The sequence below is a fragment of the Marmota flaviventris genome, chromosome 10, assembly GCF_047511675.1.
Source record: "Marmota flaviventris isolate mMarFla1 chromosome 10, mMarFla1.hap1, whole genome shotgun sequence".
Lineage (NCBI taxonomy): Eukaryota > Metazoa > Chordata > Mammalia > Rodentia > Sciuridae > Marmota > Marmota flaviventris.
In genome coordinates this window covers 55,963,620-55,976,899 of record NC_092507.1, presented here as the reverse complement: position 1 = coordinate 55,976,899, position 13,280 = coordinate 55,963,620, and the positions used below count along the sequence as shown (strand labels likewise).

Sequence of the window (13,280 nt, the reverse complement as noted above, 5' to 3'; positions counted from 1 at the left end):
GTAGGGAAACATAACATGAAAGAGCAATCTTCTGCATAGAAATAATTAAGCTTTACAAATACCACGCCATTCTTGTTTTTCTCATTTTGCTGTGAACCAGGGACATCATTATAAAGAGTTATCATTCAAGCTTATTTTGGAGGTGAATGGAAGAGAAGATGGTGAGGGCCTAGGGAAAATTCCACCAAAAAAGAATACAGTTATGGAGAGAACATATGCTCTGGAGATAGACACAGATGGCTGGGAATCCTGGCTCCAGCAAAGACTGTGCATGACCTTGAGAAATAGTCAAACTCATGTTGTGGGAGTGCACTGGAATTCCACTCTTGGGTAATAGGATTGTTAGTTTGCCTGCGTGGTTGTGAGGATAGGATTAGGAATTATTGACATTAGAAGACCTTTTTCTCTCTCAGAATCTGTGAAACAACCTGAGAGGGGGTATAGCATCATTTCTTCTTTTTATCGAAGTGGCCACAGATACAAAAATGTGTGTCATAAAATGCTGCCAGTTTTAAGCTGTACCCCAGGGTGTGTGGGTTTCTTGGTCCTCAGCAGGCGTTCCAGGCAGTTAGAACCAAGCAACACTACACACCTGTGCATGTGACACTACAGATGTGCATCTAATTCTGCAGTCCTTTGAGATGAAATGGGAGCCAGAGGTTGGGTCCATACCCAAAGGTTATGAAAAAGTAGCCTCCATTGTAATGTTATGAATTGATGGCATAACCAAAGAGAGTTACTACAGAGGGAAGAATTCTTTTCTTTTTCTCTCATACTTTCTCTTTTTTCTCCCCAGTAGGAAGCATATCACATTTTCAGAAGGGTTTCGTTTTGTCTTAGATGGGAAGAGACTTTGAGCATGTCTGTGCACTGAGCACCAGAAGCCAAGAGAGAGGGAGGGAGACTAACAGATGGAGCAAGACCTTGGCAGAAATAGGAGTTGATGGGATTTGGAGACAACTGGAGGGATCCCCACTCCTCTAAGTTACTGCCATACGCCCACATCGATACCCTGAGGGGTAAGGTTGCCCTTCAAGGTACAATAAACACACAGGAGAATCATAGATTTTGCTACACAGAGTCCCATTGATCTGGGTCCTCATCCAGCACATTAGAGAAATTACTTACGCCCCAGTGGCTTCCCATCTTACAAGGAAATCCAGGGCATGCTAAGCCCCTCACAGTGCATATGGCAAATACTCATAAATAACAGCTCTCCTGTCAGTGCGCTGATTTGTGTGCTAAAAATTTATCAGATATAAAAACAGAATTAATATACTGAACATTCATCCAAATTATTGTACATGTCTAACTGTAACATATCGCACGAGGACGTCGTACTTCACTGTCAGTCTCCTTGGCTGTTGGAAACTTGAATATTTAGGAAGAGATGGCAGAACCTGAAGGCTGAGAGTGTAGGTCCTGGAGCCGAGTCACTCTAGTTTGAATCTCACATCACTGTTGATCCTCTGGGGCCCTGAGCGAGTTACTTAGCCTCTCTGTGCCTCAGTTTCTTCATCAACAGAATGAGAATGATGATAGTAGTGTCTCTGTCCGAGGATTAATGCACTAATGTTTGTGCATTGTTTAAATCTGTGTCAGCCATGTGATAAGGACTATTATATAGTTATCTATTCAATAAAAAAAAATCACAGCAATTTTCACTGTTTTTTCAAGCAATCTGCAGAACCATACATGTTTTCTGAGATCTGCAGTTTAGAATCACATTTTGGGGTTTAAAGAATCAACATCTTCTCTTCAAAAGCCAAACAGAATTCCACGTCCATGTCTCTTTCTAGGAAGTCTTGGGAAAGGGTTTCCTTAGGTAAACAATGCTTCTGGGGTGGTCAGGACTGTCTGAAACTCCGATGACTCACACAGACATGCAGATCCTGAGACTGGCTTTGAAGTTCTGATGGCTCACCCAGGTATGCAAATCTAGAACTAGCTTTCTTTGATCTAAAAGTGGGAAGCTTGTACTTCACCTGCTTGGTGGAGGCATGAACTAGAAGTTGCACTAGCAAGAATGCAACTTAGTGACCTGAGAAAATCTGGTCCCTGGCAACCAGGGTCAAGTCTATCACCAGCTTTACTTTACACCTGTCTCTGGCTGAAGGGCAGATACATTGGATGTGCTGGAAGCTGGGCTATGCTTCTTTAGTACCTTCTCTGGCCAAGTCCTGACAGCTGTAGGACAGACTTTGCTGTGTAACACTGAGAGATGGGTCTACCAGGGAAAGCTAATACCATGTGGCTTCCCTGAAGGGTATATGGGTAACCCCTAAGGTCCTGAGACCTTGGGATCCACAGATGCCCAGGACATTAGTCCTAAGTATAGGGTCAGGGCTTCTTCTAAATTATGATACAGAACCCCAGCTTGTTTATTTATTTTATGCTAGAAACTAGGGAAGATTTCAGTCCCAAAACATAACACACAGGCATAGCACAGACACGTTTCACTTTTTATTCCCCTATCTACAAGTATTCATGTATATGTGCACCCCCACACATCAATGCACCAGGTATTATTGATTCTGAATATTTGCCATTTTCCTTTCACTAGTTTACGTTCTGATGGAAGATGGCAGACTTTTAAGGGCTTAACTTGTAGAAAGTTTTTTTCCTGCTAACAGGAATAGCCACATTACTGCCCCTCTATCCACTAAGGATAAGTTCAAGACTCTGGTGCTGTGGCATCCCTAGGGACAGAAGAAAATTTGGAGTATGTTTTGGTACTCATTTCCTGAAGAGAAAAGCCCCTGAAGTTCCTAAACTTATTAGATCCGTCACTTGCCCAGTCTCTTGCTGCCTATGGACAAGGCTACTTGGTCAATTAGCCTCAGCAAAGATGCACTAGCCCAGAGGCATGTTGTGCAGCTGTAGCCCACTGTGTGCCTTGGAATCAGATGTACCTTGGGCCTGGTTGCTGGCTGTCTCAGGGGCTTGCCCTCCCACCTGGAGCAGTCAGTGACCTTACTTACCTCCAGCTCCTTCATCTATAAAACTGTCCTTGATAAGGAATAGACAGACATCAACAGTGGCAGCATGAGGTTAAGGGAACAGAATTCTAAGAATTGGACCCACTGTTTTGGCCCCCATATGCTTTCTGTTAAAAAGTAATTTACCCGAAACCCTGTATGGCTTTAGTCAATAGGATGTATTATATTCCTCAGAAAACAAAAACAAAAACCTATTATCTGTAGGAGAAATACCCAAAAGGCTCCACCCTGTGACATGACTCTGAAGAAGGGGACTTCTGTGACCTTCACACAGACCAGATTCCAGACCTCAGGGAGATAAGGATAATTCCCTAGAAATCTTTCAGAACAGGTTCCAATTAGAACTGGTCAGCATGAGCCAAAGTGACCCAGAGTTGCCTTGGACTTTTACCATGGACTTCAAAGTTGATGTAATTCTTCTGTCAGTCAAAAGTCAAGAGATGGACTTGGGCAAGACTCTGGAAACTTTTCTGGGACCTCCAGTAAAACTGGAGGTCAGGAGGGGCACACCATCCTTCTCTGAGACCACCCACTCTACTCCTTGAGAGTGTTCTCTTTTTTTACCCTTCTAATAAACTTTGCTATTCTTTTACTAAGTCTTGTGTCTTCCCTGAAATCCTCTCAAGCAAGAACATAAAAATTAGGTGAGGACCTTTCTGTCTGCCTCTCTGGGGCTCCCTGGACGAATGTCTCTGTAACATCCTGGTGCATTGGTTATGAAACTGGTTTTTGTTTGTTTGTTTTTTCCTAGTTACCTTCCCAATTCAGCCTTTTTCTGAATTTTTCCTCTACACCATTTGGGGTCTTTCAGTGAGGATAAGAAGACCTCTTTTCTCTTATTCTTACCCTCTCATCTTTATCATCTCCTGACTAGCAGAATGCCGTGGGACTTCAGTCAGTGGGAACTCTTAAGTCACATCTGAGGTAAAGAGGCACTCCCCATCATTTTTGTGTAGATCCCCCATTTAAACTTTACTTCTTAGGCTCAACCAGCAGCTTTCTGTACTTCTTTGCCACTTCCTGACCTTGCATAGATGGGTTCCTGCTCTCCCTGTATGCATTCCTGCCATGATACCTAAACTATACTAGGGACCATGGTCCAGGGGAGGGAGGAGAGATGGGATCTCTATGGCCTGCCAGCACCAGGTCCCAGATCTTTCTGAGGACACTCAAGAGATCTTCTGTCCTGCTTTGTAGGGACAAAGCTTCATAAGAAAGGAAGATGATATGACAGGCTTGTGAACTTCAGGGGACACCCTACTTCCCAAAGGTTTTTCTTTTCTGTCCAGATGAGAAATAATTGCACAGGGAAGGAAACTGGAAATCCCATATATGTGTAGGCTTTCTTTTTCTTGAGCTTTCTCCTAAGGTAGTAGTATCCAAGCCATTTACATACCAAGCTTAATTGCTTGTTCTTTCTCTCTCCTGCTACAGATATCCAGGGGATTTCTTATCAGGGCTGCTTATCGCAACTAGGGCTTGACTGAAATGATTAGCTTTCAGACTCTTTGAGACTAGAGAGATCGGGGGAAAAGTATCACTTTAAACTAAAGCCACAACAGGACTTAAATGGATGGTATTTCTATTTTTCTTCTCCCTGTTTCATGTGTGTATTTCTCGCCCCCGATACACACTTCCCACTTTTCCCTAGCCAAACACCCTTTTCTCCTTTAGAAGATGAATACTTAGTCATAAAAGCACCAAAGATAGGAGACTCCTTTAGACAAATATACTCCATTTTTGGGTCAGAAGGAGCTTAAGTCACTCACTGGGAAGATGCTTATGAGAGGTTGGTCTCCCAGTGCCTTGAGCAGTCCTTCAAACACAGGGTTGACCTGAGACAGCTTGTTGGAGGGACCTGGCCTTGGTAGTGTGACAGTCAACGAAGCTGTGCGCGCCATTAATCACCACATTCAGACCTGAGGCACTATAATGGCCAACTTCATGAATCTTTAAACTTCTGCTATGAATCCAAATCCTGAGGACAAACTCTTTTCCTGTCCTCCTTCACTCCCTTCTCTAAAGTGTCTCTATAGTCTCTCATTTCTCCACCTAAACTGGTCTGTGTTGTACATCTGCTGTCAACCAGAAAGGCTAGAAGCATTCTGGAACCTCTGCTTTAACCAAAATCATGCTGATTCATGTGTTTATTTTTACATTCTCTATACTCAATATTTGGGAAAGTAAGTAATTCTCATCGTAACCATTGCTTTAATAGAAATCTTCTCCTTTTGTCTTAAAGATGGAGACAAAAGTAAAGATACCTTTAAAATTACTAACCCACATTTTTATAGTTCGTTGGCAATCAAGAGTGTTGGTGTCTATAAAATGTTTAGAGTATAATGTCCATGGTTTTTAGGATTTTTCTTTTGACAGGAAAATGACCCAGATTGTCAACTATGCTTGTGTCTTACCTTGGTTTTTATGGGTAAATTAGGTTTAATTTAAGTGGGATAAACATTATAAATGTGTTTGTTAGAAGTGACATCTGATTAATCTGCAAGTTAAAATACTAAAACATTAGGGCTGGGTCTATGCTCAGTGACAGTGTGCTTGCCTAGCATGTATAAGGCAGTGGGTTCCACCCTCAGCACAGCATAAAAATAAAACAAATAAAATAAAGGTATGCTGTCCATACACAACTACAATTTTTTTAAAAAAAAAATACTAAGATATTAACTACTGGATATAAATTCAAGTACTCTTGGCTTTATAAGATAATATATTTATATTAGGGTCTCTTAGGGATTGTGTTTTTATAAATTGTTGGTAAGTGGAAAAAGAGTTAAAGACTGCCTTCCTTTCAGGCCTAAACTAAAAGCAAAGTTACTAAGAGTTAAAGCTTTAACAGATGTAATTTTATTAAAAAAAATAATACAAGATTTAATCTGTGTTTAGATTGGAAAAAGCCTAAAAGTAAAGAAAGTATTTCATCTCATTAAAAAGGAAATATTTGCCTAAATCCAAAAATGGTTAAGGATTGTTTCAAGTTATAAACTTAAGAATCAGCATCTGAAGAAAAGAAGATGTAAAAAAACTGTAGAGGTGAGGCTATATTTTAGAGGTTAAAAGAGAAAAGGAATGTTTTAGATGAAAAAATATTAAAATAATATTTTTGTCCTAAAGTCCAAGATAAAAAAGGGAAAGCAAAACTAAGGATATAAACAACTTGTAGAATGTCTAATTAAATTGCAGAAGGTTTGTGAAAATAGACCTTAAGAAATTTGTATGTGTAGTTAAGTTGACTATAATTAACACAAATAAATATATTTAAGAGTTTTCTAAGGTCAAAATCAATGTAGTGATATAAAACATTCTAATTATCTCTAAAAACAAGGTTTTTCTTAAGAAATTGATCTGTTCTTATTTATCAAGATAATTTCTTGTGTCTATTAGGTTCTATTACTTGGGGAAACAGTCTTGAAAGAGATAATTATTCTTTTATATCTGACTATTTTGAAGTCTTTTAAATGATTGTTTTATAAGTCTGATTAAATGAACAAAAATCATTTTATGCTATTACAGTATATTTGAGACCTTTAATATATATGAATATATATCTGAGGACTAAATATGTTTGTCTGAGCTTTGTCCAAATGTTATGTAAAAGTTTATAGAATGAAAACTATGTAGGTTTAATATAGGCAAGGTAAACAATAAGTGCTCTCCTTTATACTTTGTATCTGAACTTTAAACATATAACATGTCCACAATGCCATTTAAAAACCTGACATTGGTTTGCTTTAACTACATACATTTTTTATTGTTATATAAATGAGATGCATTTGTACATCAGATGATGTCTATTTCTAATCGTTAACACTGTTTCCTAAACTTATCAGAGATTCTAAATTTTACTTTAAAAGTTAAAAATAAGTTAATATAAAGACATCTGTGTAATTATGATGCTATTATTTCTGGCTTCTTTGTATATTAGATGTATTCATTTTCTCCAAGTATATAAGTTTTTTAGAACGTAAAGCTTAGGAGAGCACTTTACCAAGCTGATATTCTCCAAACTAAAACTGTTTGTAGTGATAGCCTTTTTCAGACTTATATAAAAATAATAAATTTAGTCGGTGATCTCTTTATGATATTTAATGTTTTATTACTAGATGAAGGTAATCAGTTGTCAATAAGTTACATATAAAATCTGTATGTTGCTCTTTACACTGGGATGGGCATTTTAAATGTATTTTTGGAAAGTTGTTAAGGAGAACCTGATTTGTTTAAAGGTTGACAGTGTGGAACATGGAAACATTTCTGCCATTTTTTCCACAAAAAAGAAGTTTAAGACCTCTTAGCCTTTCTGTTTGATTCATGTTTCAGATGTCATTTATATCATGCTAACTGAAATTCAGATAGACCCAGAAAGCAATTCAGAAAACCTTGTTTTCTTATACTCTTTTTTTTTTTTTTTGTGATGCTGGGGATTGAACCCATTCTTATACTCTTCAATAGAATGATATCTTATAATAGGGCAAAGGTCAGCTTCAAAAATAAAGCACTTTAAATAAGATCTGTCAAAAGGTCAACCTCACCTGAGACAAGGCCCTGCCGTTCATCCAACTCCATATTATGATAGCCCCACAGTAGGCTAGAATTAAGCTCACTTAATGTTATATTCAAAAGATAGATCCTTAAAAAGAGTCCTGTGATCCCAAAATTAAAAGGATTATAATACAAAACTAAATAAAAAATTGGGTAAATTATAAAAGGTATTTAAAGAGCGTAAAAGAGTTTTAAAAGAAAGTAAAACAAAGATTTTCATATGTGGTTGATAAATTTATGGGTTTTGCAGATTCTAGATAGATATCAAAGATATATTAGTGTTATACAAATTATGTTTCTTGGTTCATTTAAGTGTTTGCTCTTGTTAATTTCATTTTCATTTTGTATTTTCCTTGTAAAACTTTAATAACTTTTCCCTGTTAGTATTTTGCAGAAACACTAATTCTAACAGCACAATCTGAGTTAATTTGAGATAATAAGCCATCACCTACGGGACAGATAGTATATAATACTGACTCCCTATACTAATACTGACCCTAAATAAATAGAAGGGGTGATTGTAAAATTGTAAATATGAAAAATTCAAACCCATTACTACCACTTCAAGCCTGGTGAAACTGACCTTCTAAGCGTTTAAACCCAAAACTTGGAGACCAAAACCAAGGAGGTAAAAGGACTAAGGCAAAAGCATCCAATATTTGGCCCTTGCCCTCTAACGTCAGCAGGCTCTAGGGAATGACAGGACTAATGTAAGGAAGAGAGAAAACTGGATTGAGTATGTTAACCAGAGGGCTGAGGGCCAACTGGGGGCTGGGGGTGTGGCTCGTGGTCAAGTGCCTCTGAGTTAAATACCTGGTAGCAAAAAAATAAATAAATAAATAAATAAAAAATTTGCACAGCAAAGGAAATGATTAAGAGCATGAAGAGAGAGTCTACAAAATGGGAAATCTTTGTCAGGGGATTAATATCCAGAATATATAAAGAACTCAAAAAAATTAACACAACCCACCCCAAACAACTCAATTAATAAATGAGCAAAAGAACGAAGCAGACATTTCTCACAAGTAGAAATCCAAGTGGCCAACAGACTTATGAAAAAATGTTCAACAACCCTAGCAATCAGAAAAATGCATTGAGATTTCATCTCACTCCAGTTAGAATGGCAGTCATCAAGAGTACAAATAATAACAAATGCATGCGAGGATGTGTGTAGGGGTGTATACATTGTTGATGGGACTGCAAATTAGTACAATCACTTCGGAAAGTGGTAAGGAGATCCCACAAAAGACTTAGAATGGAACCACCATAGGACCCAGCTATTCCACTCTTTAGTATTTATCCAAAATAACTAAAATCAGCATAATGTAATGATATAGGCACATTAATGTTTATAGAAGCACAATTCACAATAGCCAAATTATGGAACCGTTGTGCCATATATACACAATGGAGTTTTACTCAGCCATAAAAAGGCATGAAGTTATGCCATTTGCCAGTAAAGGGATGGACCTGGAGAACATCATGCTAAGTAAAATAAGCCAGACTCAGAAAGCCAATGGAATGTTTCTTTCATATATGAAAGTTAGAGAAAAATAAGGGGGGAAAGAGCAGGGGTGGATCCCACAAAAATAGAGGGAGAGAAAGGGGATTGAAGGGAGGGAGGAAAAACAAGAAAAGGGAGGAACTACAGAATGAAATTGACCAAATTATTTTATATATATGAATATGCCACAATGAATCCCACATTTATCTATAAAGTTTCAATTTTAAAAAATGATAAATAAATAGAAGGAAGCCAGTAGAGAAAAGGGAATGGGGGAAGGAGGAGGAGAGGAAAAGGGGAAATACTGCAGACTGAAACGGAGCAAATTATATTCCATGCATGTATGATTATGTAAAAATGAACCCCACTACTATTATGCATAACTCTAGTGCACTAATGAAAACATTTTTTAAAAAAGGATCACACATAAAGCATTTAGAAGAGCATCATGCACAAAGTAAGCTCTCATTAAATGTTAATAATTACTATGAATAATACCAGCAGTGAGCTAACTCATGTATCATTAATGACTTCTCTGAGAGCCAAAAGTGATATTTTAAAAATACTGCAAATTCCAAATGAAAAGGTGGGGCATTAGCCTATGAGTTCAGAATGTGAAAGGGGACCAGCCCCAAATCAGTTCCAGAAAATGAATCCCAGCTTGCTTCCCCTTCCTGCTTGAACACCTCTAACACCCAAAACCCTGTTTCAGGTGATCTGGGCGTCCACAGTGGGGAGGAACTCCAGCTCACCACCACCATCACCCACGTGGACGGGCCCACCGAGATCTACAAGCTCACCCGCAAGGAAGCTCAGGAGTAGAGAATACAGCACCCAGCTGGGACCATCTCTCTACATGCAGGTTCTCTCACTAGAGCGCGGAGCCTGCCAGACAGCTCAGTGTACGAACGCTGCCTCATGCCTCTTGGCTGCGGTTTCTTAGACCAGCAACTTGGACATTTCTTGGATGGCCTTCTGGCGGTAGCTTTTGGAGGAGAATTCCTGCAGCCACTAATGCGTTGTGTATGATAACAAAAACTTTGCTATGACACGTTTTCTGTGATCATTGTTAATTAGTGACATAGTAACATCTGTAGCAGGTGGTTAGTAAACCTCATGTGTTGGGGGGGGGTGTGCTCCTTAGGGGATGGTTTGGGCTGGATGGGGTCTATATCGAGTGGAATATGACTCTTTTTTTTTTTTTTCCTGCTTTAGATTCTGGGATAGAATTTAACATTCGTTGCAGTCTAAGGTATGCTGCTGCCATAGCCTCACTCCTCATCCATGACCACTTTTTCCCCCCCCTATTTATATCACCAAGTAGCCTAGTCTACTGAGTTCATATTTAAGTTGTCAATAGATATGTGTCCCTATTTTTTATGGCTTAATATAAAATCATTGAATTTCATGAGAAGGTCTATTCCACCAGAGGCATTTCAGCTTTGAAACCAAATCTGTGTATCCAATACTAACCAGTCTATTGGATGTGGGTTTTAAAAAAATGTTTGCTAAATTACCCAAGTAGGATTCATGGTATTAAATGGCCTTTGGGTCTGAAAAGCTTTTTTAACCTCTTGCTTAAAAATGTGTTTTCTTTTGATAAGATGCTTCAAATGGCCTCCAGAAGTGTGGATCCAATCATTTAAATAAACCAGTATGTATATGTATGTATGTATGTGCACACCCTCTGCCTACTCAGAACCATGTATATAAAAGCAGATTCAATTCTATATTGAATCTAGGAGTGAGGAGTGGGTGGGGGAAACAGGGAAAATTAAAATATTTTGCATCAAATCAAAGCATGTGGGGGACAGCATCCATTCTGGAAATGAGGTAACTAACATTTACTATACTAGGCAGCTCACCTTCTGTTTGAGTCCATTTTTTTTTTTTGCTGCTATAACCAAAAGACCTGACCAGCACAATTGTAGAGGAGGAAAAGTTTATTCAGGGACTCAAGTTTTCCTCAGTCCATAGAGAGCATGCTCCATTCCTCAGGGCTCAAGGTGAGACAAAACATCTTGGCGGAAGAGTGTGGCAAACAGAAGCAGCTCACATAATGGTCAGAGAGCAGAGAGACTCTGCTCGCTAGATACAATATATATACTCCAAAGCCACAACCCCAATGCCTACCTCCTCTAGCCACACCCTACCTGCCTTCAGTTAATCCTCATCAGGGGATTAAATCACTGATTGGGTTAAGGCTCTCATAAGCCAATCATTTCTCCGCTAAACCTTCTTGCATTGTCTCATACATGAGCTCTTGGGGAACAACTCACATTCAAACCATAACACCTTACTGTATCAGCAAGAAATTCTTAAGGATTGTCAAAAAGGATGGTGAACAGTCATCACTTCGGAAGTAGACACTGCTCCATACCACATACATCTTCTTCCTACTTCCCCAAGAGCCTGTGTCATCACATTTGATTGCTGTTGTTGGAGAGGCAACATGGCATAGCAGAGAGAACAAACTGTTGATGGTCCATCATTTGCTACCATGTGACTTTGCCCAAAGCACCTGATCGAGCTGTTTCTTCACCTACAAACTGATGTCCATAAAAATATATCCACATTACAGGGTTACAGTGAAAATAAAAATCATTTCATGTAAACAGAAATACCTTTATCAACTATAAATCCACATAAGTATGTTCTTCCTGGAGTCTATAAGCAATTTCACCAGTGTCTTCTTTCTCAGATACTGCTGCCTAAAGGTCTGGGGTGCATTCTGTTTAATACACTCACCAGTGCCCCCTACCCTTTCTTTCCCCCAGTTTTGGCTAAACCCATGAGAAACAGTGACAGCAGGAAATATTTTGGCCTTGACTATTCTTCCAGGCCTTTTTCTAACCTGATGAGCATTTGATGGTACATGATCCAATGCACTCAGCATCCACTTATCACCAGCATGGTGTCAGCAATCACATGTAGCCCCTCCTCCCAATCTAGCAGGGAAGACGGAATTCAAATGCTAGAGTGATCTCTCCCAGAGGAGAGAGATGGAGGGAGTGTCTCTCTGTCCTCTGGAATGGAACAAGGATCTGAGAGTGTCTTAAAGAAGAAGCCAGATTGTGTCAGGGTCGAAAGGCAAAGGGACCAGCAGTTCAAAAATCACCGAAACAGTGAAGTACAGAGAACGTTGGCTTCAGGTTGGTCACTGGGCCTGGCTGGCGTATAGGTGTGCAACAGCAGAAGAAGGGCCCTGTGCACCTGTGAATCAGAAGAGGCAGTGTTTTTAATGCCATGGTAAGAATTACAAGGCTGTCTCGGGTTTTAGGCAGAGAAGTGACATGGTTTGAATTACCATCAGAGAGCAGAGAGAGAGCATGGAAAGGCTGGATAAGCCCAGCAAAAAAAAAAAAAAAAAATCACAAAGACTAAAACCAGGCAAGAGTTGAGGAGGAGAAAAAAGGAGACATTGTGTTGGTGTTCTGCACCCTGGACTTCACAGAAAGCAAGAGTCAAATTCCAAGCCCTTGAAGGGTGAGGAATAGTAGCGCCCCTGACCAAATGAGAGATTCCTAGATGAGAAGTGTTAGTGGGTCCACGAGTACTAGAGGCCAGCTCTAACAAGCTTAGTAAAAAAGGCGAACTTAACTAGAACTTTCCTGGAGTATACGTAGAAGAGCTGAATTATCCAGAAATATGTGGGAATGAGAACAGCTTTATGGGACCCCAACACCAGGAATTCATAGACTTTCCTCTAGAATACTAACATTTCCAACTAGTTCAGGTCTTTGTCTCTTACTTCAAAACCATGAGACAGAGAGTGATGACCCTGTGCCATTCAGCTTGTGCAGGGAGTCAGATCAAATGGCTGGGGCTCACAGGGTAGACTGGAGTCCGTTTCCAAAGAATGGAGAATCCATTTTGAGCTGGGAAAACAGCAGAAAAGATCTAGTACCAAAAGCAAGATGGTGCTTGAATTTGTCTGAACTGAGTTTTAAAAGCCATCTCCCCCATTCTCTATAAGAGTGAGGAGAGCACTTGGAGCAGAGCATCAAAGAAAAGCACCAATGGGAGTAGCAAGCCAGGCATGGCCACACCCAATAGGAAAGAAAGAAAATGAGGTAGATTCATCAGAAGAATGGTTGTCCAAGACGCTGAAGAAGGAAAGATTCATAGAAACAAAGCAAAGAAAACAGAACGGCATTGGACCTCCTGAGCCGCAGACTGAGTTAAGCCTGTTGGATTGGGTGGTTTGGGATGTGTATGATCTTCTG

The 13,280-nt window shown here is 39.5% G+C and overlaps 1 protein-coding gene across 1 annotated transcript in view; it reads left to right on the top strand.

Moving 5' to 3' along the window:
* The window catches only part of Wls (Wnt ligand secretion mediator), a 101,101-nt gene extending 90,380 nt beyond the window's left edge, over positions 1-10,721 (top strand). Inside the window, exon 12 of the mRNA XM_027949469.3 lies at positions 9,767-10,721. Coding sequence (XP_027805270.1) covers positions 9,767-9,876 — 110 coding nt within the window. The 3' untranslated portion in view covers positions 9,877-10,721. The remainder of the gene's footprint in view (positions 1-9,766) is intronic.
* Positions 10,722-13,280: the final 2,559 nt, after the last annotated feature.